Source organism: Mustela putorius, unplaced genomic scaffold (genome assembly GCF_011764305.1).
Source record: "Mustela putorius furo isolate JIRA1106 unplaced genomic scaffold, ASM1176430v1.1 tig00003896_pilon_pilon_pilon, whole genome shotgun sequence".
In the NCBI taxonomy this organism is placed as follows: Eukaryota; Metazoa; Chordata; class Mammalia; order Carnivora; family Mustelidae; genus Mustela; species Mustela putorius.
The window spans coordinates 8,570,375-8,595,311 of NW_025422045.1; the positions used below are offsets into that span (position 1 = coordinate 8,570,375).

The 24,937-nt window shown below is 45.2% G+C and overlaps 1 protein-coding gene across 2 annotated transcripts in view; it reads left to right on the plus strand.

Moving 5' to 3' along the window:
• Nucleotides 1–24,937, plus strand: part of ANKDD1A (ankyrin repeat and death domain containing 1A) — a 42,517-nt gene that overhangs the window by 12,033 nt on the left and 5,547 nt on the right. The window contains exons 4-11 of one of the 2 annotated variants that reach the window (XM_045067449.1): nt 3,084–3,188; nt 3,887–3,985; nt 6,964–7,062; nt 7,448–7,546; nt 9,863–9,961; nt 19,994–20,092; nt 21,143–21,241; nt 22,524–22,619. In XM_045067449.1, the coding sequence (XP_044923384.1) occupies nt 3,084–3,188; nt 3,887–3,985; nt 6,964–7,062; nt 7,448–7,546; nt 9,863–9,961; nt 19,994–20,092; nt 21,143–21,241; nt 22,524–22,619 (795 nt within the window). The remainder of the gene's footprint in view (nt 1–3,083; nt 3,189–3,886; nt 3,986–6,963; nt 7,063–7,447; nt 7,547–9,862; nt 9,962–19,993; nt 20,093–21,142; nt 21,242–22,523; nt 22,620–24,937) is intronic. The other variant, XM_045067450.1, reaches the window with a different exon arrangement.

Genomic DNA, 24,937 nt, shown 5'->3' on the forward strand with positions numbered 1-24,937 from the left:
TACCTTGATCCAGTTCTGACCCCAATTCCAATGTGTGTGTTTTTCCATATCACAAGTAGTTCAATTCTCAATGGACACTGACTGGGGGTCCCACAAATTTAGCCCAATTCCAACACTATCTGCCTGGAGATAGCATCAGATTCCCCTGGTTAAGGGCTCAGTCCCACAAGACCACCCCCATTACAGAAGTCAGTCCCTCACCTGGGGTTCTGACCGACTGGCTATAAATCAGAGGTTCCCATGACCTTCTCATTAGGGTTGGTTAATTTGCTGGAGGGGCTCACAGAACTCATGAAACAAGTTTACTCACTGGATCCCAAATTTATTCCAAAGGATATTAAAGGACACAAATCAATAGCCAGATGTAGAGACACCTGGGTGAGGTCGCGAACAAAGGAACTTCTGTCCTTGAGGAGTGTGGGATCCAGCCTGTGGATGCATTCTTTGTTCACCAACCTGGAAGTTCTCCCAACCCTGTCCTTTTGCATTTTTATAGAGGCTTCATTTCACTGACTTGATAGATTAAGTCCTTGGTCATTGGTGATTGACTCAACCTCCAGCCTCTCTCCCCTCCCTAGAGGTCAGGGAGTGGGACTGAAAGTTCTAACTCTCTAATTGAATTGGTTTCCCAGGAAACCAGCCCCCATCTTCAGGTTACCTTGGGCTTTCCTTGCCAGCAAATTAACATAACAATAGACACTTTAATCACTCTGTACACTTAGAAAATTCCAAGGATTTTAGGAGCTCTGTGCCAGAAACAGGACGAAATACGTATTTCTTATTATAAACCATAATTTCACACTTGATCATGTGGTTATGTGGTCTTAGCCAGGTTTCTCCACTGGAATGTTAGCATTTTACCCCCTTACCTACTCTATTGTTAGAAATTCTATGGTTTTAGGGGCGCCTGGGTGGCTCAGTGGGTTAAGCCTCTGCCTTGGCTCAGGTCAGGATCCCAGTATCAAGCTGATAAGGGGGGTTGGTTGTCGTCTCTGCTCAGCGGGGAGCCTGCTCCCCCTCCCCTTCCCCTACTTGCCTCTCCGCCTACTTGTGATGTCTCTCTCTTTGTCGAATATATAAATAAAAATCTTTAAAAAAAATTCTATGAGTTTTTTTTTTTTTTTAAGATTTTATTTATTTATTTGACAGACAGAGATCACAAGTAGGCAGAGAGGCAGGCAGAGAGAGAGGAGGAAGCAGGCTCCCTGCTGAGCAGAGAGCCCGATGCGGGACTCGATCCCAGGACCCTGAGATCATGACCTGAGCCGAAGGCAGCGGCTTAACCCACTGAGCCACCCAGGCGCCCAAAAATTCTATGAGTTTAATTTGCATTTCAATAATGACTAATGATGTTAGGTATCTTTTTATGTGCTTATTTGCCATCCATATACCTTCTTTGTGTCCAAATGATTTTTTAATTGGGTTGTTTAATATCTCATTGATGAGCTTTTAGAGTTCTTTATAAATTTTGGAATCATTTCAAAATAAATTACAGACATCACTATACTTACCTCTAAATACTTCAGCATGCATAACTTTAACTAGAATTCAATTTCTTTACCTAAAATGAAATATAGAAATCTTAAGTTCATAGTCACTGAGATTTGACAGATTTTACTCCAGTGTAATCCAAAGCACTGTCAAAATGTACAACATCATTCAGTATATTGATTTTTATGACCCATCGATGGTTGCAATCCATTTGAAAAACAGGGCTCCAAACACTCCAGCTATAATGCAAGGCCTTGATAGAAGCTCTGGGCTATAAACGTAGGATTTGCAAATGTCCCTCACTTAAATATTGCTTCTGGGTCCAAGAGACCTTCTTCCAGCCTACACCTCTTTTGTGGCCACTTCTCCTCTGTTAAAAAACAAAATTCAAGTGAGTAAATTTAAAGATCTAATTGGCTTAATTCAATGATTCATGAATTGGGCGGCATCCCATCTAGCAAACAGAAGGGAGCTCTGGGGAGCTGTGCAAAATGAAAGACTTTTATAGGCAAAAGGCAGTGAGGCAAGGAAGTTATTCTAGCAAAGACTGGATTGTTTTAGGCAAGATCACCTTCCTTTGGGGGCCAGTGGTGGGGGTGGGGTGGGGGGGTCTGTCAGGTGGATTTCTTCCCCAGTGTTAACCAGGAAATTCCAGACTGACTGGTTAAGATTACTTATCTGGGGGCGCCTGGGTGGCTGGTTTGGTTGAGCGGCTGCCTTCGGCTCGGGTCACAGTCCCGGGGTCCCGGGATCGAGTTCCGCATTGGGCTCCCGGCTCCATGGGGAGTCTGCTTCTCCCTCTGACCTTCTTGCTTCTCATGCTCTCTCTCACTGTCTCTCTCTCAAATAAATAAATAAAAATCTTAAAAAAAAAAAAAAAGATTACTTATCTGGGAGAGGCTGAGGCTGTAGTTAGGTTAGGAATGGTGATGTGGGTGGGCCTTAGCACAAGTGACTCCATCATGAGTATACTTTCTCCTTTTTCAACACCTCCTAGACCCTGCAGACCCCATCAGCTCTCAGCCCTCCCCAAACGTGAGGAGGTGACCTCCTAGAGACAGATCCTGGGGACTTTAGTCACCTTATTTCTCATGTGGGGCCCTATCAAGACAAGCAGATGTTGTAAACATGGAAGAATGTTGGGGGGGGGGGTTATTCTAGGGACTGTCAATGCTGTACGACCTCACCTTACATCCTGAGTTATTTATCAGGGTATAAAAAACTTTCTGTAGGTGATGCTGTCCAACCCCCTCAGCAACCCACTGAGGTAGTCTGGGGTTATCCTGATTTAACCTAGGAGAAAATGGAGGCTCGTGGAGGTACAGATAACTTGTTCAAGACCGCACTGCACTGCTGACCAGTGTTGGAGCTGGGATTGGGACTCTGGCATCCTGACTCCCACCAGCCCCAGTGAGGCTGAGTGGGCACCTGTGGTGGCCCAGGGGCCCATCCCCATTTACATACTGTGTTGTTTCCATGGGAAAGCTGTGCTCTGGGTTGCAAACACTCACCGTCTGCGAGAGAGCCAGGGTGTGAGAAGGGCCCTCTTCATAGACTGTAGGGACCACCCTGGTCTACCACCTTGTTTCCAGGACGGCCTGACCTTACTACACTGTGCAGCCCAAAAAGGCCACATGCCGGTGCTGGCGTTCATAATGGAGGACCTGGAGGACGTGCCCTTGGACCATGCTGACAAAGTGAGAGTGGCCTCGAGGCTGCTTGTCCTTCCCATTGGGTTTGGGGCTCCTGGGGCCACTCTTGCCCATTCCTTAAGTGCATCCTTTTGAGCTATGGGTAGTGCAGATTGGACTCCACTTCAGGGAACTGCTGGTCTAGAAGGGGTGTTAGGGCACAAATGAGTGGGACACAGGAGGAAAATGGTCAGTTCCCTCAGAGAGGACAGGTTAGAGAGATGGGAGCCACTGCTTCCTGCTTCCTAGAGGAGGTGGCATTTAGTGAGTAAACTGGATTTTGTTGGTAAGATTGGAAAGCAGGGAGATTTTGTAAATAGAAGAACATTGTTAGGGCTTTAGAACTGGAAAAGGGCCCTTTGAATGTGAGTTGAGATGGACTGGAATTTTGGGAGGGGGAGCCAGGGCCATGTTGGGAGCCCCTTTGTGGAAATTTCCACCACTTCACGCCTTAGAAATTGGTCCTGTATTCAGCAGGCAGCAGGGAGCCACAGAAGGATTTCAGTGAGCTGGGGGGAGGGGGGACGACCCAGTAGGTCTTGCTGGAAAGTTGGGTCTGGGCTTTCCAGGTCAGGTGTGAAGGGCAATGGAAGGGGAGAGTTCCTGAGGCAAGAGAGGCCCCTGCAAGCCCTGAGTGGGTGGCTAGGTGGGCAGTGTGCCTCCTACAGGGTACAGAAGGGTCACTTTCTTTCCTACCTGGTCAGCTGGGAAGGACGGCATTCCACCGGGCGGCCGAGCACGGGCAGCTGGATGCTCTGGACTTCCTTGTGGGCTCTGGCTGTGACCACAGTGTGAAAGACAAGGTACTGTAACTGGGTTCCAGGGGCAGTCCAAGCTCTGGGCTCCTGACCAGGGTGGGCGCTGGCGGCTGACCTGCACCAACTTCTGGCGCCGGCATGCTGGAGGGGCAGACGGCTTAAGGACCAGAGAGGGTCTGATGTTTGTCTGGCAGGCATTTTTCGAGCGAGTGCTATGGGCCCGTCCTGTGCTGCACTCACGTGAGGAGCCCAAAGATCTCTGAGACACAGGTTTTCATTCAAGGAACCTGGGTGGCCACATTGGTAGAAAGTTGTGGCCAGCTGTGGGGAGCTGGGATGGCAAGTCTGTTGGCCGGTGGTGCTGCCAGGGTGGGTTTGACAGGATTTTGATGCCCTTGGGGCTGTCTGGTGCTGGGAGTGAGGAGAAGAGTTAGGGGATGGTGGTAGCCATGTACCTCCTGGTTATTTACCTTCTGTGTCATTTAGTCATCTAAGTGGTCATGACAGAAATAGGATGAAAGCCTGGAGGAGGGAGCAGTTGGCGGAGGGTGGAGAGCTTCAGGCAGGATTTCACCAGTCTGAGGAGAGCTGAGGGCTGGGCCAGTGGAGACTATCCTGAAAATGACTCTTATCAGTGGGCCATTGTGAATCATTAGGCAAGTATGTTGCAGCAAATTCCAAACAACGCTCCAATAAAGGGACAAACTCCATTATTAATCTTCTGATTAATGTGCTTGGCCGGGATAGAGGAGTTCTGTTTATAAGCTAATGATAGGCAAATGCACACAGGGGCTTAGAACGGCAAGTGTCCTTCACTGGGGACTAGTTCGACCTTCTCGTTTTATAGATGGGAGGTCCAGAGAGGGGGATGCTTTAGCCAAGGTCACAGAGCAACACAGAGGTTGGGCTGATGCCCCGCCCAGGGCTACTGCCTCCTGAGGCATTGAGCCCTTGGGGTTTGCATGGAATCCAGCTGTTCACACTCATCCTCTTAGTCCTGAGAATCAAATCAGGCTGATTTCCTTCATTCTGGAAAGGGGCTAAGCAGGTCATGCTCTGGGCTATGTTGTGATGGCTATTGGCCAGGAACCAGGAGCACAGAAAGGAGTGAAGGACAGCCCCTGCCAGGATGCATCTAGCTCAGAGGTAATAATAGGATTGCACTCAGGGTGCCAGGAGGGTGGGGGCACACAAACTGGAAAGCAAGAAAAGCCCAGCTTTGATCCTTACCCAGAATTTTGTAATCAGAAATTCTAGAAAGAAGCTTTCAAAATTGCTTGCCCATATTGGCACACCTGGGTGGCTTAGTCAGTTAAGCATCTGTCTTCAGCTCGGTCGTGATCCTGGGGTGCTGGGATCGAGCCCTGTCTTGGGCTTCTGGCTCACTGGGGAATCTGCTTCTCTGGCTAGCCTCTTCTAGCTTTCTTCCTCTTTGCTGGGACCCCCTTCACCATCTACTTGACCTCTGCAGAAAGATCCCATTAAAAAAAAAAAAAGATTTCTTTATTTTTAGAGGGGAAGGTGGGGCAGAGGGAGAGAAGCAGACTCCCCGCCAAGTTTGGAGCCTGATATGGGTCTCCATCTCAGGACCCTGAGATCATGACCTTAGCTGAAATCAAGAGTCAGACCCTTAACTGACTGAGCCTCCAGCTGCCCTGCAGAAAGATCCCGTTAAGAACAACCCCAATCTGCGCTTGGCAAGAGCCACTTCTGATACAAAGAGCAGCGTGCCCTTTGCCACACCCAGGGGAGCCATCTCCCTTGGCTGTGTCGCATCACCTTTAGACTTCTCAAGTGTGAGACAGCCACCAGCCCTGTGGCTCTCAAGTGCCAGGAGTCACATGTCAGTCTCTCCATCACAGTATTTACTCATTGGACAAATATTTTACTGAATGTCTGCCACATGCCCCAGACCCTATTCTAGGCACTTGGGGAAACACTGGAGAACAAAAATAGCAATCCCTGCCCTTGAGGTGTTTTTGTTATAAACAATAAGCACAGTATACAAGCAAATTATAGTGTGTTAGTTTATCAGTGCTATGGGGGGAAAAGGGAAGGAAAAGTCCAGCAAGATTAGGTGATCAGGAGGACAGGAGGGTGAGAGTTGCAGGTTTTTTTTTTTTTATATGTATTTTTAAAGATTTTATTTATTTATTTGACAGACAGATCACAAGTAGGCAGAGAGGCAGCAGAGAGAGAGAGGAGGAAACAGGCTCCCTGCCGATCAGAGAGCCTGATGCAGGGCTTGATCCCAGGATCCTGGGATCACAACCTGAGCTGAAGGCAGAGGCTTTAACCCACTGAGCCACCCAGGCACCCCTGAGAGTTGCAGCTTTATTTTAAGATTTTATTATTTGAGAGGGAGAGAGCACACACATGAGTGACAGCACAAGCGATAAGGGGATGGGCAGAGGGAGAAGCAGCAGACTCCCCACTGAGCCCCAATGCAGGGCTCGATCCCAGAACTCCGACATTGTGCCCTGAGCCAAAGGCAGTGCCTGAGCCCCCCAGGTGCCCCTGGAGTTGCAGTTTTAAATAGTGTGGTCAGCAGGGCCACAGTCTTCAATGAGAAGCTACCACCTTGAACTGGGCCATGCAGCTGGCTGCCTGGGCACATCCTGAGCGCCAAGGACAGTCCTTGGAGCTGTGGCCTTGAGCAGGGGGAGGGGATGGATCTAGGATGGCTCAAGGAGGGACTGGCTTTAGACAGGGGCATGCAAAGTAGGGATTTTTTTACCCCCACGTATTGTGTCTGCCTTCAAATGTAAGGAAAGACCAAGACTTGGACCTTGGAAGTGCCCCTGGCTGTAGTTCGAGGCATATTTCTCAGGGGCAGGGAGACATTGGCCCAGCATTCGGGGCTGCAGTTTTTCATAGACTTGCTCTGTGACCCTAGATGTGTCACTTCCCCTCTCTGGACCTCAGCTTCCATGTCTATACAATGAGGGGCATTTCCAGCAGGTCCCCAGGGCCTTCAAGGGTCTGTGATTCTACCAGTCCCTCGGGAGTCCTTCTGCCTGCAGGAGGGGAACACGGCCCTTCACCTGGCTGCCGGCCGGGGCCACCTGGCTGTGCTGCAGCGGCTTGTGGACATCAGGCTGGACCTGGAGGAGCAGAACGCGGTGAGTCACCGCCCAGAGGAGGCAGAGACGCTTGCTTGCTCCCTGCTTTCAAGGAACGGACGGCCCAAGGTGCAGCCTGATTGTCCCCTGCTAGAGGCTTCCTGGAGTGAGAAGGCATAGACCGAGGGCAGGGGGCGGGGCAGCTTGGAGGGTGAGACCCTGAGCAGGGATGTGGAGGCGGAAGCCAATGTATCACATGCTCCTCAACGTGAGAAAATCGGGTACGGGGCTCAGGGAACCACGGAAAATGACCCAGATTGTTGTCCTCAGTAGCATGACCATGGAGAGCTCCTAGTGCTCTGGAGCCCTAGCGCAAGGGGTCCTCTCATCTCAGAGTCTGGCCTCAGCCTCCCTGCCATCCTCACACTCGCCCCGTGTGTTTCAGGAAGGTCTGACTGCCCTGCACGCGGCGGCTGAAGGTGTCCACCCTGACTGTGTACAGCTGCTCCTTGAGGCTGGGAGCTGTGTGAATGCCCTCACCCAGGTAGTCAGTCCTCCCCCGGGGGACAGATGTCTGCCCTTGGCTTCTGAACCCTAACTCTAACCTTGCCAATGATTCCTGAATGTGTGTAAATAGGGGCCCTCAGGCCTCAGGCCCCGGGGGTCTGCTCTTGGCTTTTCCGCTGCTGAGCCCTGTGACCGAGGGCAAGTCACTTCAATTCGATGAGCCTCATCTCCCAGCTATAAAATGGGGACGCTATGTAGTCACGTTCTTCCATTGCTGGGAGGAGTAAATATACCTCCCAGCATTCAGGGGTGCTAGAAGCTTGACACCTGTTTGTGTCTTCTTATTGCTGGGTACTTGATATTTTGTGGGCCCCCTTTACAAGTTACTTCAGAAAAATTCCCCCTGTTATGCTGATGAAGAATCAGAAGCTTAGAGAGATCCAGTGACTTTCACCGGTTACAAGCCAGCAAAAAGCCAAGCTGAGGCTGAAAAGCCTGTTCCCTAGACTGCAGAGCTCATGGCCTGGAAGGTTTGCCTTGCCTGTGCATGAGCCACCCCAGCGCCCAGAGCTGGAGCCCAGGACAGGCCTCCTCTCTACCTCACTACTGACTCCTTAAGCAGCCACTGGAAATTCTCTGTGTGTCCTGGCCTTAGGTAGGGAGTTGCCGTTTTTTGTTTTGTTTTGCTTTTTACTTTTATTTATTTATTTATTTATTTAAGATTTTATTTATTTATTTGACAGACAGAGATCACACGTAGGCAGAGAGGCAGGCAGAGAGAGAGAGAGAGAGAGAGGGAAGCAGGCTTCCTGCGGAGCAGAGAGCCCGATGCGGGGCTCAATCCCAGGACCCTGAGATCATGACCTGAGCCGAAGGCAGCAGCCCAAACCACTGAGCCACCCAGGCGCCCCTGCTTTTTACTTTTAGATCAATGACAATCTCTCTTCACTGATTGAATAGCTTCAGAGTTTGGAATTCTCTATATGTTCTAAATTTCAATAATAAAGCAATAATAATAAATAAAATATAATAGCAAAAACAGTTTAAAAGCCCGGGAATTAAGATAGTATGCGAATAATGTTTAACACAAAAGAAGGCAATCAAGGAGAAACAGAAGAACAAAAAGGACAGGAAACATGTAGAAAATAAGTAGCAAAATGGCAAATGTAAATTCAATAACATCAGTGTTAACCTCCCCCAAACGTGAATACTACTTCGTAAGTCACAAAACACTTAATTTGCAGAATTTCCCTAGCAGGTACACTTTGCTGCCCTAGGGTGTTGGGATGGGACCAAGAGCCATCCTGAGGGGGAAAGTAGCTGCCCCAGGGAAACCCCGTGCGTCCTCACATCTGCGTGCTGCTCCTCTTTGAGCAGCAGCCCTTTCTCTACGCCCAGAGCAGTGCTCGGGACTGGGAGGGGACGTAGAGGTGAAGTGTCAAGCCCATGTCCCTAGCAGGAGCAGCATAGGAGTTTAGGGACCGGGGAGGTCGTGTCCATCTGGTGGACATGGGCAGGGCTGGAGCTGCCCACTGCCCTGGGCCCTGTGCTCTCGCCTTGGTTTGCAGTTTCTGGCAGGGGACACATTCTATCTGGACACCTCACCCCTCGCAGGGCCTCTGAAATGGGGGCTGACTCAAAGTGATTACATTTCCGGCTGGGAGGTGGACTAGTTCCCACTCACCCTGTGCACAGTTCAGACAGGACTTTGGGAGAGTGAGCAGCTCGTCCCAGTTTGCCTCACACTGCCCTGGTTTTCAAACTGAAAGTCCTGGGGAACAGTCTGGGCAGTCTGGGACAGCTGGTCGTCTAGAGGGGTCCGCCTGGTGGAGCGGAGCGGGGTAGCTCATGTGGGTTGCTGTTTGGCTGGGGGTGGGCTTGGATTGAAAGGGGGCACTCAGAAGGCCCATCGGGATGAAGCCTTGCCCCAGTGCTTCCCGGCTCCCGACTGGACGGCTGAGACCAGCTCTGGCAGGGTTGTGTGTACCAGGTACAGTTTGCTTTGTGCTGGCAAATCTTACTTGCTCCCCTCTTTGAAAACCTGAGTATACCCCGCATGTCTTTACCAGCCTAGGAGTTGTGTGGGCTTTGATGTATGTTCTGCAGTTTGTGACAGGAAGTGGGGAGAAGCCAGGACCATGGTGAGCTCCTTTTACTAGTCACCAGGCCTGGGCAAGGCATTGATTTCTCCAGCCTCAGGGTTCAAGAGGGTAATCATCCCAGAGGGGTGTGTGTTTGTGTGTGTGTGAGAGAGAGAGAGAGAGAGAGACAGACAGACAAATGGAATAATGGATACCAAAGCCCCACTGTGAGGGACTTTCAGGACAGGGCACTGATGCCTTTTTCCCTCTAGAAAAAACAGAGCTGTCTCCACTATGCAGTCCTCGGTGGCTCTGAAGACATGGCCCGGACCCTCATCCACGCAGGAGGCCACACCAACATGGCTGATCATGTAAGTGTGGGGGCCTGGGTTGAAGGGGTCCCCACTGCAAAGTCCCCATGACTTCCCTGATAAAGCACAGCACAGACAGGTGCTTTGGGCCCCTGGGGTTGGGATGAGGGCCAGGACTGGAGGGCCTGGTAGCTAGCATGAGGGAGGGTCAGATAAGCTTTTTTCTAGGACAGGGTTAGCAAACAAGGTGCATTTTCTCCCAAGTGAGTTATTCGCATGTGTTCTCCACTTATTTAGCCATTGAGACTTAGTGATGGTCTTTTATTTTACAAATCTAGCCTCTTGGCTGTTCATTTTTTGCTTATGTTGTGTGGTACACTCACAGGGGACAGTATATTCTTGTGGTTTAGACACAGACTTTGTTAGACAACCTGGCTTTGAGGCCTGGCAGGGCCTGTCACAAACTGAATGACCTTGAGCAAGTTGCTTTGACCTCCCTGGGCCTTTGTTTCTTTATCTTTAGGTACTATTATTAGTCCTATTATGTAAATGAGGAACTATCTATTGTTTAAATTAGAAAGGAGTCATTTCTTTTTCTTTTGTTTTTATTTGTTTTTTAGAGGTCATTTCTTAAATAAGCACTATATTTAAAATTAGTAAGAACAATATAGCACAGTTCATCGGAACAGAGAGAAAGAAGGCATCCCTAATCCCAGCAACCCAGTAAAGCAATGACTTTTCTTTATTCCCTTCCAGTTTCTTCATATGTGTACTAGTACCTCTAGCTATAAAGAATCCAGGCTAAGGCAGAATTCTGGAAAGGGGGATGCTTATTTGTTTTTAACCATCAAGACACCAGAATTTTGATTCGAGTCCAGTGGGAACTATCCAAAACTATGTTGCTAGCTTTTCTAGCAACCATTTTTAAAAATTAACATATAATGTATGATTTGCCCCAGGGGTACAGGTCTGTGAATCCTTCGTTAGGCTAACACACTTCACAACACTCACCATAGCTCATACCCTTCACAACACTCACCATAGCTCATACCCTCCTCAATGTCCCCTCCCCAATGTCCATCACCCAGCCACCCCATTCCTCCCCACCACCCCTCAGCAACCCTCAGTTTGTTTTGTAAGATGAAGAGTCTCTTATGGTTTGTCTCCCTCCCGTTCCCAACTTGTTTTATTTTTTCCTTCCCTACCCCCAACACCCCCCACGTTGCCTCTCAAATTCCTCATATCAGGGAGATCGTGTGAAAATTGTCTTTCTCTGATTGACTTCTTTCACTCAGCATAATACCCTCTAGTTCCATCCACCTCGTTGCAAATGGCAAGATTTCATTTCTCTTGATGGCTGCGTATTCCATTGTACATATATACCACGTCTTCTTTATCTATTCATCTGTTGATGGACATCCAGGGTCTTTCTATAGTTTGGCTATTGTGGACATTCTAGCAACCATTTTTTAAAAATTTATTTATTTATTTATTTTTTATTTTATTTTTTTCTAGCAACCATTTTTAATGCCAGATGTGGTTCAATGACTACATCACACTTAACAGTTCCTCAGCTGTTGAGTATTTGTTTTTGACTTTGTCAGGATAAATAATGATTTATGAACATCTTTATGGCTTGTAACTTTGTATTTTCTTTTGCATCATATATGAATTCTCCAAATAGGATTTCTGGGTCAGGTGGTAAAAACATTATTGTGATTCTTCATGTAATTTGTTAAATCCTTTCTAGAAAGGTCAGATTACGTAGCCCCCAATAATTTATAAGTGACCTTTCACCGATATTAGGTATTAACATTTCTATAAATTTCATAGTTAAGTGATTCTTTGTTATTGCTTTATTTAGAATCTCTTTGATTGCTGTTGACCCTGAATTTTCCCAGGAATTTGTTTTTCTAGTTGAAGTTCTTCTATTGTGAGTTATTTCTTCTAATCTTTTGTCTATACGTGTGTGGATTTTCTTTAACCAATTTCTTTGAGGTTATTACTCTTGGATCATAATATATGTTGCTGTTGCTTGCTCTAACAACTTTTCGACATGTCGAAGTTGTAACTGTTTGTGTAATCACAGGTATTCTTGATGCAAGTTTTGAATTTTATTTTTATTTTTATTTTTTTAAAATTTTATTTATTTATTTGACAGACAGAGATCACGAGTAGGCAGAGAGGCAGGCAGAGAGAGAGAAGGAAGCAGGCTCCCTGCTGAGCAGAGAGCCCGATGCGGGGGCTCGATCCCAGGACCCTAGGATCACTACCTGAGCAGAAGGCACAGGCCTTAACCCACTGAGCCACCCAGGCACCCCACAAGTTTTGAATTTTAATTTAGGAATCTTCTAGCCATGATTTGATTTTTGATGTTTGACTCTTTAATTCTCCTACACTGTATTTTTTTTTTTTTTAAGATTTTATTTATTTGACAGAGAGAGAGGGAACACAAGGAGGGGGAGTGGAAGAGGGAGAAGTAGGCTTCCCGCAGAGCAGGGAGCCCGATGTGGGCCTCCATCCTAGGACTCTGGGATCATAATTTGAGCCAAAGGCAGACGCTTAGTGATGGAGCCAGCCGGGTACTCTACACTGTATTTTTTTTTTATATAGTATGATGTATTACTCAATAGATTTCCCCCTCCCAATTTTTTAAAATATTTCTATGTCAGGTACATTTATTAAATAATTATAACATTTCTTAGCACTTTCTCATTCTTTCCTTTATCACATATTTGCATTTTGATATATGATAGGCTCTATGTCTGGGCAAGTGATTCTCTTTCAATAAGTTGTATGTGTAATCTTTTGCTGGTACCATAGCATTTTAAGTATTGTTGCCGCCTAATTTGTTCTAAAGTCATATAAAGTTCATCTTCTTAAATATCCTAACCTTTTATCCTTCTACATGCTCACATGTTTATTTTTCCAGCTGAGAGTTGTGTTTTTTTCGATTAAAAAATCAACTTAAGGGTGCCTGTGGGTTAAGCCGCTGCCTTTGGCTCAGGTCATGATCTCAGGGTCCTGGGATCGAGTCCCGCATCAGGCTCTCTGCTCAGCAGGGAGCCTGCTTCCTCCTCTCTCTCTCTGCCTGCCTCTCTGCCTACTTGTAATCTCTCTCTGTCAAATAAATAAATAAAATCTTAAAAAAAAAAATCAACTTAAGGTGGGGCGCCTGGGTGGCTCAGTGGGTTAGGGCCTCTGCCTTTGACTCAGGTCATGATCCCAGGGTCCTGGGATCAAGCCCCGAATCGGGCTCTCTGCTCCACAGACAGCCTGCTTCCTCCTCTCTCTCTGCCTGCCTCTCTGCCTAGTTGTGATTTCTCTCTGTCAAATAAATAAAATATTAAAAAAAATCAACTTAAGGGTACCAAATCAACATACAGAAACCTTTTGCATTTCTGTACACTAATAATGAAATAGCAGAAAGTGAAATTAAAAGAACAATCCCACATCACATCAATAAGAGAAAGGATAAAAACCATATTATTTCAATAGATGTGGAAAATGCATACAACAAAGTACAATATCCATTTGTGATAAAAGGCCTCTGCAAAGTAGGTCTAGAAGGAACATATCTCAACATAATCAAGGTGTTATATGAAAAATCCACAGCCAACATCATACTTAATGGAGAAAAACTGAGAGCTTTTCCACTAAGTTCAGTAACAAGGAAAGGATGTCCACTAGCACCACTGGAAGCCCTAGCCACAGCAATTAGACAACACAGACAAATAAAAGGCATCCAAATTGGTAAGGAAGAAGTAAAACTCTCATTATTTGCAGATGACATGATACAATGTACAGAAAATCTTAAAGACTCACCAAGAAACTACTAGGGCTGATAAATGAATTCAGTAAAGTTGTAGGATATAAAATCGATGTACAGAAATCTGTTGCATTCCTATACGCTAATAATGAAATAGCAGAAAGTGAAATTAAGAAAATAATCACATCTACAATTGCACCAGAAACAATAAAATATCTAGGAATAAACTTAACCAAAGAGGTGAAAGACCTGTACTCTGACAACTATAAAACACTGATGAAAGAAATTCAAGTTGATGCAAAGAAATGGAAAGACATTCCATGCTCAGGGTTGGAAGAACAAATATTAAAATGTCTATAACACCCAAAGCAGTCTACAGATTTAATGCAAACCCTCTCAAAATACCAACAGCAGGTTTCACAGAGCTAGATCAAACAATCCTAAAATTTGTATGGAACCACAAAGACCCTGAATAACCAAAACAATCTTGAAAAAGGAGAACAAAATTAGAGGTATCATAATTCCAGACTTCAAGTTATATTTCAAAGCTGTAGCAATTAAATCAGTATAGTACTGACATAAAAACAGAAACACAGATCAATGAAATAGAACAGAAAATGAACCCACAATTACATGGTCAATTAATCTTCAATAAAAGAGGAATGTACATACAATGGGAAGAAGAATCTGTTCAACAAATAGTGCTGGGGAAACTGGGCAGCCACATGCAGAAGAATGAAACTGGACCACTTCCACCACACACAAAAATAAGCTCAAAATGGATAAAAGACCTAAATGTGAGACCTGAAACCAGAAAAGTCCTTGAAGAGAACACAGGCAGTAATTTCTCTGACATGGGCCATAGCAACTTTTTTTTTTTTTTTAAAGAATTTTCATTTATTAAGGCGTGCCTGGGTAGCTAAGTTGGTTAAGAATTTTCATTTATGGGGCGCCTGGGTGGCTCAGTGGGTTAAGCCTCTGCCTTCAGCTCAGGTCATGATCCCAGGATCCTGGGATTGAGCCCCACATCGGGCTCTCTGTTCAGCAGGAAGCCTGCTTCCTCCTCGCTCTCTGCCTGCCTCTCTGCCTACTTGTGATCTCTCTCTCTCTCTGTCAAATAAATAAATAAATAATCTTAAAAAAAAAAGAATTTTCATTTATTTATTTTTGAAAGGGAGAGAGAGAGAGAGCACAAGCAGGGGGAGTGGCAGGCAGAGGGAGAAGCAGACTCCCCACTGATCAGGGGTCTGAGTGTGGGACTTGATCCCAGGGTCCTGGGCCAAAGGTGGTCGTTTAATGCACTGAGCCCCACAAGCACCCAGCCATAGCTACTTTTCTCTAGAAAGTCTCTGGAGGCAAGGGAAACAAAAGCAAAAATAAACAATTGGGACTATATCAAAATTAAAAGCTTCTGTACAGCAAAGGAAACACTCAACAAAACTAAAAGGCAATGGGATGGGAGAAGATATTTGCAAATGACGTATCTGATAAAGGGTTAGTGATCCAAAATCTATAAAGACTCAACACCCAAAAAACAAATAATCCAATTTAAAAATGGACAGAAGACACAAACAGACATTTCTCCAAAGAAGACATCCAGATGGCCAATACACACAAGAAAAGATGCTCAATGTGTCATCATGAGGGAAATGCAAATCAAAACTACAATGACAGATCACCTCATACAGGTCAGAATGGCTAAAATAAAATGGCTAAAATAAAAAACACAAGTAACAAGTGTTCATGAGGATGTGGAAAAAAGGAAGCCTCTTGCACTGTTGGTGGGAATGCAAACTGGTGCAGCCACTCTGGAAAACAGTGTGGAGATTCCTCAAAAAATTAAAAATAGAGCTACCCTATGATCCAGTAATTGCACTACTGGATATTTACTTGAAAAATACAAAACCACTAATTCAAAGGGATACATGCACCCCTATGTTTATTGAAGCATTATTTACAATAGCCAGACTATGGAAACAGTTCAAGTGTCCATTGATAGGTAAATGGATAAAGAAAGTGTGGTATATATAGTAAATGGAATATTATTCAGCCAAATCTTGCCATTTGCAACAACACGGATGGAGCTAGAACATATAATGCTAAGGAAATAAGTCAGTTAGAGAAAGACAAATACCACATGATTTTGGTCATATGTGGAATTTATGAATCAAAACAAACAAGCAAAGGAAAAAAAAAGAGAGAGAGAGGGGCAAACCAAGAAATAGACTCTTAACTTTAGAGAACAAACTAATGGTTGCCAGAGGGGAGATGGGTGGAGGGATGGATAAAACAGGTCATGGGAATTAAAGAGTACACATTATCATGATGAAAAAAAAAATAACAACACAGAACTATTCCCCTGAAACAAATGATACATTATATAAGAAAAAGATTAATAAAAAAATAAATAAAATTTAAAAACTAATATAAGATTTAGAATAATCATTGTAGGACTATAAATTATTTGGAGATAATTAAAATGATTTTAATATTGACTCTTCTTTTTTTTTTTTTTTAAAGATTTTATTTATTTATTTGACAGACAGAGATCACAAGTAGGCAGAGAGAGAGAGAGGAAAGCAGGCTCCCCGCTAAGCAGAGAGCCCGACGCAGAACTCGATCCCAGGACCCTGAGATCATGACCTGAGCCGAAGGCAGCAGCTTAACCCACTGAGCCACCCAGCCGCCCCAATATTTACTTTTCAGTAGGAATATATCTCTCTACATATTTGAATAAAACTTTAAACCCACCAACAAAGTTGAACTTAAAAATTTTTTTAAAGAAATGAAACATAAAAGGAAGTTTGGAAAACAGAATCATCCAGATTTTTACTACCCTGGCACAAATATTCTTCTTTATTTACTCTCTCTCTCTCTCTCTCTCTGCCTCCAATGTTGACAACAAAGATTTCTTCCTGGTAAGTTGTTTACCTTTTCATTTGGGCTAGGTTTGCCCCTATATATTTACTTATATTATTTTTGTTACATTTACATTTTTTAAAAAAGTGAAAATAATCTGCTGGTAGTAACAGTGTCAAAAGACACAGTCCTAAAGAGTGAAGATCTAACAAGTCAAATATGATGTTTTTCCTTTGCTTTTTTAATATTGTTTCTATGCCTGGTAAATGAATCTCTTTGCTCCTAACTTCAAAATAATTTGTTCTCTTCTAATTTTTTCATAAGTTGATTTTTAAAGATTTATCTTATTTATCATTTATTTAAGTAATCTCTACACCCAACATGGGCTTGAATTCACAACCCCAAGATCAAGAGTTGCATGCTCTTCTGAGCCAGCCAAACACCCCTCCATAAAATTTTAAAAGCCAACTTTTTAAATATCAGATTTTTTAAAAAATCAAATTTTAAATATCTATGGTATCAAACAGGGATTGATGTGTATTTTTCCTTCCAAAATGGCTGACTACTTATCTCAACACCTCTTACTTAATAAGCCTCCCTTCTGTGACACATCTTATTAAATACTTAAATTTAATGGACTATTACAATGAACTGTTTCCTGTAGAGGTTTCGTGCTCTTTCCGCCCCTGTTGAGGGCTGATTCAGTTAACACAGCGGCCACCCCTAGTGTCTGTTCATCAGAGGCAACCTCAACCTCTGTTCACTCTTCTAAAAGAGCAGACACTCCCATTTGTTCCCCCATCTCTGATGACTTTCTGCCTCCGAGGGAATCTGCTTTCTTCTTAGCATTTGGCACAACTGATAGGACAAGTTGTTTCTTGTGTTTATTGTCAGTTTTCCCCAACAGAATGCAAACTCTTTGCTGATGCTGTTGCTGATGATGCTTTGTCTGTTCTGTCCACTGCTGGATCCTCAGAGCCTAGAATGTACTTTGCACACAGTGGACAATCTATACATATTCACTGAATGAATGAATACCAGCTAAACATTCACCAACTTCAGCTACCTCTATCTGCTGGTCCAGGAGGACCAGTGTTCTGCTAGCTGGGGATCTTTGGCTGCCTCTAGTATGGATGTCCCCTCCCTCTGATGCAAGGCAATAGAGCCAATACTATGAGCCAATACTGCAGCATGGGGCCATCCTGGTCTCTTTTAGGGATGCCCTGCCCTCCTCTGTCCTTTCAGATTGCTGCAAGATGTGGCTCATATGTGTAATAAAAACAGTTATTGGGGGGTACCTGGGTTAACCAGTTGGTTAAGCATCTGCCTTCGGCTCAGGTCATGATCCTGGAGTCCCAGGATGGAGGCCTGCATCAGGCTCCTTGCTCAGCGGGGAGCCTGCTTCTCCCTCTGCCTGTTGCTCCCTTGCTCATTCTTTCTCTCTGACCCCCCCCCCCAAAAAAAATCAGTGGGGTTTAGGAGTGCAGAGTGTAACAGATGGGTGGTAGGGGTGGAAGAAGGCTTTCACTAGGTATCTTGTGTACTTTTTCGTTCTTTTGTTTTTTATAAATAAAATGTAAAACAACTAAAATCTAAAACAACTAAAAACAACTTTCTCTCTTTCTACTCCCCTTTCAGACCACATTCCCCCAGATGTGTTTCCAGGACAACTGAGGCTAGATCTGGTGTATTTGCTTATCTTATCTCCATAGTTTGCAGCTTCCTGGAAAGCCAGTCCTTTTAGTTCTGACAAGTTTCCAGAACTTGTTTCTCACCTGAGATGTGCATTTGAGCCAGTTTCAGTCTCTGCTCATTTAATGGCACAGCGCACATTTTTCAGGTCGGATTTTGATTTCACAGCCATTCAGCAATGATCTGAAGACACTGTTGAAATTCTTAGAGTAGTTTTACTTGGGTTTAAAAATTTTTTTTTCTAGGGATGCCTGGGTGGCTCAGTTGGTTGAGCCACTGCCTTCAGCTTGGGTCTGATCCCAGGGTCCTGGGATTGAGTCCCACATCGGGCTCCTTGCTCAGCGGGGAGCCTGCTTCTCTTCTGCCTGCCACTTTGCCTGCTTGTACTCTCTCTCTGACAAATAAATAAAATCTTTAAAAAAAATTTTTTTTTCTAGATGTGTTTCAGAATCCTTTTTGGTATTTATTGAAATTTGGGTATGGGATCACATTAAACTTATAAGAGAATATGATCATCTTTCTAATTTATTTCCACTAGGAGCATGAAGTCTTGCTATTTCTTTGTCTTCTTTTCTATCCCTCAGTGATGTTATATGGCTTTATTTTGCCTTTGATATGTCCATTAACAATTATACTCTTCATAGATACTTTGTATTTTGGGCTGTCATGGAGAAGATATCTTTTAAAAAATATGTCATTTCTTGTAGGGATTCAAAACAGGAATGCTATTGACTTGGGTTTTATCTTCTGTATGACTTTGAATTAATTTTACTACAGTTTTTTTTGGGGGGGGGGAGTAATAACTTTTTTAACCTGTCTAGATATACAATCACATTGCCTACAAAATCATCATATAGTTTAAATTTTCTTTTCCAATATCAATAAACCTTTTTCATTTTTTTTATTTTTAAAAATTTCTGGCCTAAACTAATAGACATTGGTAGAAGACATTTTTATCATTTTGTGTGTCTGTGTGTGTTCTGTTCTATAATCTTTTTATACTCAATATATGAGGGTGTTTTTCCACCATCAATCTTACTGGCTTTGTACTATTCCTCTATGTCTGTGTCACTATATCACCAAGTGTCAAGGATGGCAGTATCGCCACTTTGTCGATTGGTCAGGAGGGAGTCATACGGGACCATAGATGAAGGAGTCTTCCAGCCTTGAGAGAGGCCTTGGATGTGTGTTGGACTTGTGAGGTCTCTGTTCTGGTCCCGGCTGACTCTCTCATTCATTCCTTTCACGCATAAACAGTAATCGGCACCTACCTCGGTGCTCAGGGGAGAAACTCCCAGTAACACAAGGTTCTTGTTAGCTATGGGCAAGTCATTTATGTCTTCTGAACCTCAGCGTTCCTCTTCATAAGAAGAAAATACTAGTAACACCATTTCTATATACGCTGCCTAGGTTCATGTGTGGATTCAATGAGATATTAAAGAATTTTTAGGAAACATCACTTGTTAGATGAAGAGTCCGGAGAAGGGAAATGACTTGCCCACAGTCACATAGTGAGTTCCTGGGATAGCAAGGTCTCAAACTTGGATCTTCAGGCTCCCACCCAACTTACAATGCAGAAACTCCAGGGTTTTAGCCTTTGGGGCTATGGATTCCTTGAGCCAATGATGTCCTCCAAGGAGCACAAAGGGCCAAACCGAAAAGCACTTTTTGTATACAGCCTTCCCTCTGTCCACCCCCAGCACTAACCTACCAACCTGTGAGGGCCATCCTGGGAGGGACCCATAGGATGACCCATGTGTCTCCTCCCCCAGCAGGGTGTCTCTCCTCTGCACCTAGCTGTAAAACACAACTTCCCTGCCTTGGTCCAGCTCCTCCTCGATGCCGGTAGCGACCTGGATGCCATAGACAACGTAAGTGGTTGCAGAAACCATTTGGGCCCTGGAGGGCTTCTGGGCACCCTCCCAGGCTGGCAGGGCTTGGCTGCCATCTCCTAGCCTGGCTCAGAGCTGAGAAATTACTTCTTTAGTTTGTAAAAGAGCTGTGTGAATATTTGTTGAAGGGAATGGCATTTTATCAACCATTCCTCTATTTGGAACATTTTGGTGGTTTCCACGTTGCTGCCATGGTCCATCAAACACTCCAGTAAACATCTTCCTACGTTCTACTGTCTCCTTTCACTGATTTTTTTAATCTCCGCTTTGGGAAAATTTCCAGGACAGGGATGAGTGGGGCAGTCTTGTGTCACAAGAGGCCCCTGAGTCCTGAAGTTGTGCTCAGTCAGGAGCCCTTTCAATTCCTGTTCCCCACATGCCTCCCCCCAACCATGTAGTCCTCAGTGCCTGTACCTACAACCACAAGCAGTGGAAAGCAACTTGACAAGATGCAGCACATACCTTCAAAATGATCAGGCTTTGCGCTTCAGTGAATTGGGCCTCAAGAAATACATTAGAAGCTCATGCACAAAGATACCCATTGCAACACTGCTTATCAATCTTCAATTTGCAAATGGCCCAAATATTTAATAATAGAGAAATGATCAGGTAGATTATGGGTTAGACACAGATTACTATGGAGCTGTTAAAAATGGGCTTTATAATATGTGGACAAGTTTGGTAGAAAAATGGATGCAAAATATATAGATGGGATGATCTCATGTAAAATCAATAAACCAAAAGCATTCTACATTAAAGACTAGAAGAATTATACTGGGCTTGTTACAGAGATTGACTTTGCTAGCAAGTGGTATTTTTTTCCTTTGTTCGTTCTGCTTTTTTGTTTTTATCAAGTTTTCTCTGGTACTGAGTTTATGACTAAACCCATCTTACTCCCTCCCATAACTTCTTAGAGAAACTTGTTAAGACGCAGTTAGAAGTGTACCCACCTTGGACCTGTTCTGGTTTGAGTTTTGGGCCACTTGTACATGCTTTTCTACTCTCCTATCCCCTTGGCTTCTTCCCCAGAGGCAGCAGACACCCCTCCACCTTGCGGCTGAGCATGCCAGGCAGGACATAGCGGAGATGCTCCTCATCGCGGGGGTTAACTTGAACCTGAGAGATAAGGTACATCTGCTCCCAACCAGCCTCCGTTTCAAGCTTTCATGGCTTCCTCTTTGCCAGAGACCCTACTACAAAAACCTCCTGTTCTCAGACTGTTGAAAGCTTCCCATCCTTTTCTTTTCTTTTCTTTGTTTTTAAGATTTTATATATTTGTCAGAAAGAGAGAGAGAAAGCGCACAAGCAGGCAGAGAGGCAGGCAGAGGTGGAGAGAGAGGCGGAGAGAGAGGCAGGCTCCCCGCCGAGCAAGGAGCCCCATGCGGTACTCAATCCCAGGACGCCGGGATCATGACCTGCGCCAAAGGCAGCGGCTTAACCCACTGAGCCACCCAGGCGTCCCCAAAGCTTCCCATCCTTTATATACTAGCTCAGATGCTGCTTCCACCAGGAAGCCTTCCTAGCCCTCCTCCCCTTCCTCCTTTGAGGTCCCTCAGGACTTAGCCTGCCCTTCTGCTAGTCTGGAACTATGAGGTGGTTGTCTTCTGTTTCATGATCCCTCAGATTTTGAGCTCTTTGAGTTGCCCATTGGTGAGGGGGAGGAGTAGAGAAGTATCACATCACCGTCTCACAGTCCCCTACATGTGGGTCAGGGGTAGGGAAGCTTCCTGGCTCTTTGTGCCTGGGGCGGGGTGGGGGGGGTGCTACTCCCTCAGGTGGCCAGAGATTCCAGATGAGCTGATGACTTGTTATAAGGCTAAGGAGGTCACAAGCTTGTGAGGGAAAGGGGCTTGCACAATCCTTGACATGGTGTGTGGAAGAGCTGTGGGGGGTGAAGGGGGGTGCCAGAAATAGGCCCTGAGGCTAGACCTGGAGGGGGGCTCCCTGGCTTGAGCTGGGCCCCAGGGCAGCTGGCCAGGTGCGAGGAGAAGCTTCCCAACTCCCTGCACCTGCCTGGAGATTGAGGCCAGCCCTGTGTGGGATGCCTGGAGCAAAAGGCCTGAGGGGGGCGGGCAGACGTGACTTGACGATCCCAGTCCCCCTCTCTGGGCTCTGGTTTCAGCTGAGAAGCAGGCCAGGTGACCCCTATTTCATAGGTGATGTTGAAGAGTTATGCAGGCTGAGTTTCATATGCTCTAAGACTTCCTAAATCTAAACAAGAGACAGTTGCTGGAATTACTGCCTCATTCTTCCCATGCCTTCCATGCCCCTCGTCATGCCCAGAAAACATTTCTGCTCTCCTTTTTACTGGAAGCCGCTTTCTTAGGGGCAGAACGTTTGCAGCAGGTGCTAGAGGCCACCCTACAGCCCTCCTGTAGCAGCTCTGGCTTCCCTTACTTCTTCCTCGCAGCAAGGGAAAACCGCCCTGGCAGTGGCCGCTCGCAGCAACCACGTCAGCCTCGTGGACATGATCATAAAGGCTGATCGCCTCTACACGTGGGAGAAGGTAGGGACACCCTGCACAAGGTCTGTCCATATTGCAGAGGGAGCGGCCAAGGCGTGAGGTGGGGCTGGCTTTGAACCCCAGCCCTGACCCAATTCAGGTCCCCGCACTACCCACCCTTGTTTCCAAGGAGGGGATAATCCTGACCTTACCCACCACCACGGCTGTCTATTAGCATCTGGAGCTGAGTGAGCCAAAGTAGTCTGGGGCCGTGCCAGAGTGGAGGTAGCACGGATGCCATTAGAGTGCCGGGCGGATGGACGCATGTGCGCATGCCTGTGTGTGCGAGGAACGAGATGGCAAATTGGTTTCCGCTCACTGCCATCCCCAGGTGACTGGGATTGCTGCTGGGGGTACTGTCTCCAGGCAACTTTCTGAGCCCAGAAGGAAAGAGTGCCGGGATGGATTAGTGATGCCTGCTGAGGAACTGGGGAAGAAGAGTAGATATAAGATCATGCTTTTCCAGTCGCCAGTAAATGGGGTCAGGTAGGGAGGGCCTTTTGTTTTGTTTTTGTTTTTTGTCTTTGAGGTTGTTTTTATAGTTGGAAAATAATGTTTGCATTTACCTCACTTTTAAAAATTAGTAATTTATCAACAAATTTTAAAACCTGGTTTTCCTTGGGGTGCCTGGGTGGTTCAGTTGGTTAAGTGTCTGCCTTCCGCTGACAAGATCCCAAGATCCTGGGATGGAGTCCCTTCTCGGGAATCCCTGCTCAGCCGGAAGTCTGCTTCTTCCTTTCCCTCTATCCCCACTCATGCATGTGCTCTCTCCCTTCCTTGCTTACTCTTTTAAATAAAAAATAAATAAATAAAATAAAATAAATAAAATAAATCTAGTTTTCCTTAAACTTTTAAATTCACTTTGTAAATCTTACTCCATTTACACAACTGGTATTTTTTAGGAATCGTGGGAATTTCCATTTTCTAGGAAGGCTTTTGATTAATGTTTGGGCCCATGTTTAAAAATTAACTATCTTAAACAATTTAAGCGACGGATTAAATCTGATAGATTTTTTTTTTAAAGCACTTTGCTTCCTTAGTTTTTCTTTCTTTCTTTCTTTTCTTTTTCTTTCTTTTTTTTTTTTTTTTAGAGAGAGGGAGGTGGGGGAAGAGGAAGAGAGAGAATCCCAAGCAGACCACGAGGTTCGATCCCACACCCTAAGATTATGACCTGAGCTCAAATCAAGAGTGGACATTTAACTGACTGAGCCTCCCAGATGCCCCCTAAATTCTTTTTTTAATATTTTATTTATTTATTTGACAGACCGAGATCACAAGTAGGCAGAGAGGAAGGTAGTGAGGAGTGGGTGGGGAAGCAGGCTCCCTGCTGAGCAGAGAGACCAATGTGGGGCTCCATCCCAGGACCCTGGGATCATGACTTGAGCCTGAAGGTAGAGGCTTTAGCCCACTGAGCCACCCAGGCACCCCAGGTGCCCCCTAAATTCTTAAATTATCCCAGTGAATCCAGTAAATTAAACCTATAAAGTGAATCTCAAATATCTTAAACATTCCAATATTATTTGCAAACTTAGCTTCTCCTGTACCGCTCATAAAAATCACTATTTCAAAATCAGTAACAAATTTCAATACGAATCATAAGATATTCTCTTTCATGGGCATATTAGATTCTCAGAAACATTACAGCCCCTTTTCATACAGCAGGTTACTCCTAACTGTGACCCCAAAATATTAATACCAAGGGTTTGATGAACTGATTCCTCTATATTGATTCTAACACCTCAGACTTGAAAAGTTCTCTATGCTAAGGCATCTGGGCAGTTAGAATCACAAACCTTCCTCCTACCCGCAGGCTAATTCAATTAGAATCACTGGTGTGGGGACCAAGCATCCTAGTTTTGTTTTGTTTATTAGATTTTATTCTTTATTTTTATTTTAAGATTTTATTTATTTAACAGAGAGAGAGAGAGAGATCGTAAGTAGACAGAGGCAGACAGAGAGAGAGGGGGAAGCAGGCTCCCCGGTGAGCAGAGAGCCCAGTGCAGGGCTCCATCCCAGGACCCCGGGACCACGACCTGAGCTGAAGGCAGAGGCCTTAACCCACTGAGCCACCCAGGTGCCCCTATATTTTATTTTTTAAATTAATCTCGATACCCAGCATGAGGCTCAAACTTATACCCCCACGATCAAGAGTCGCATGCTCCACAAAATGAGCCAGCCAGGTGTCCCAGGAGTCAGTGGTTCTTAAAGCTCTCAGATGATCCCATGCACAGATGCAGCCAGGAACCCTGCTGAGGAACCTCCCCAGGAGACAGCCAGTCTCCTGGGTCATCGAGTCACTGGCCACTGTTGACCAGGATATA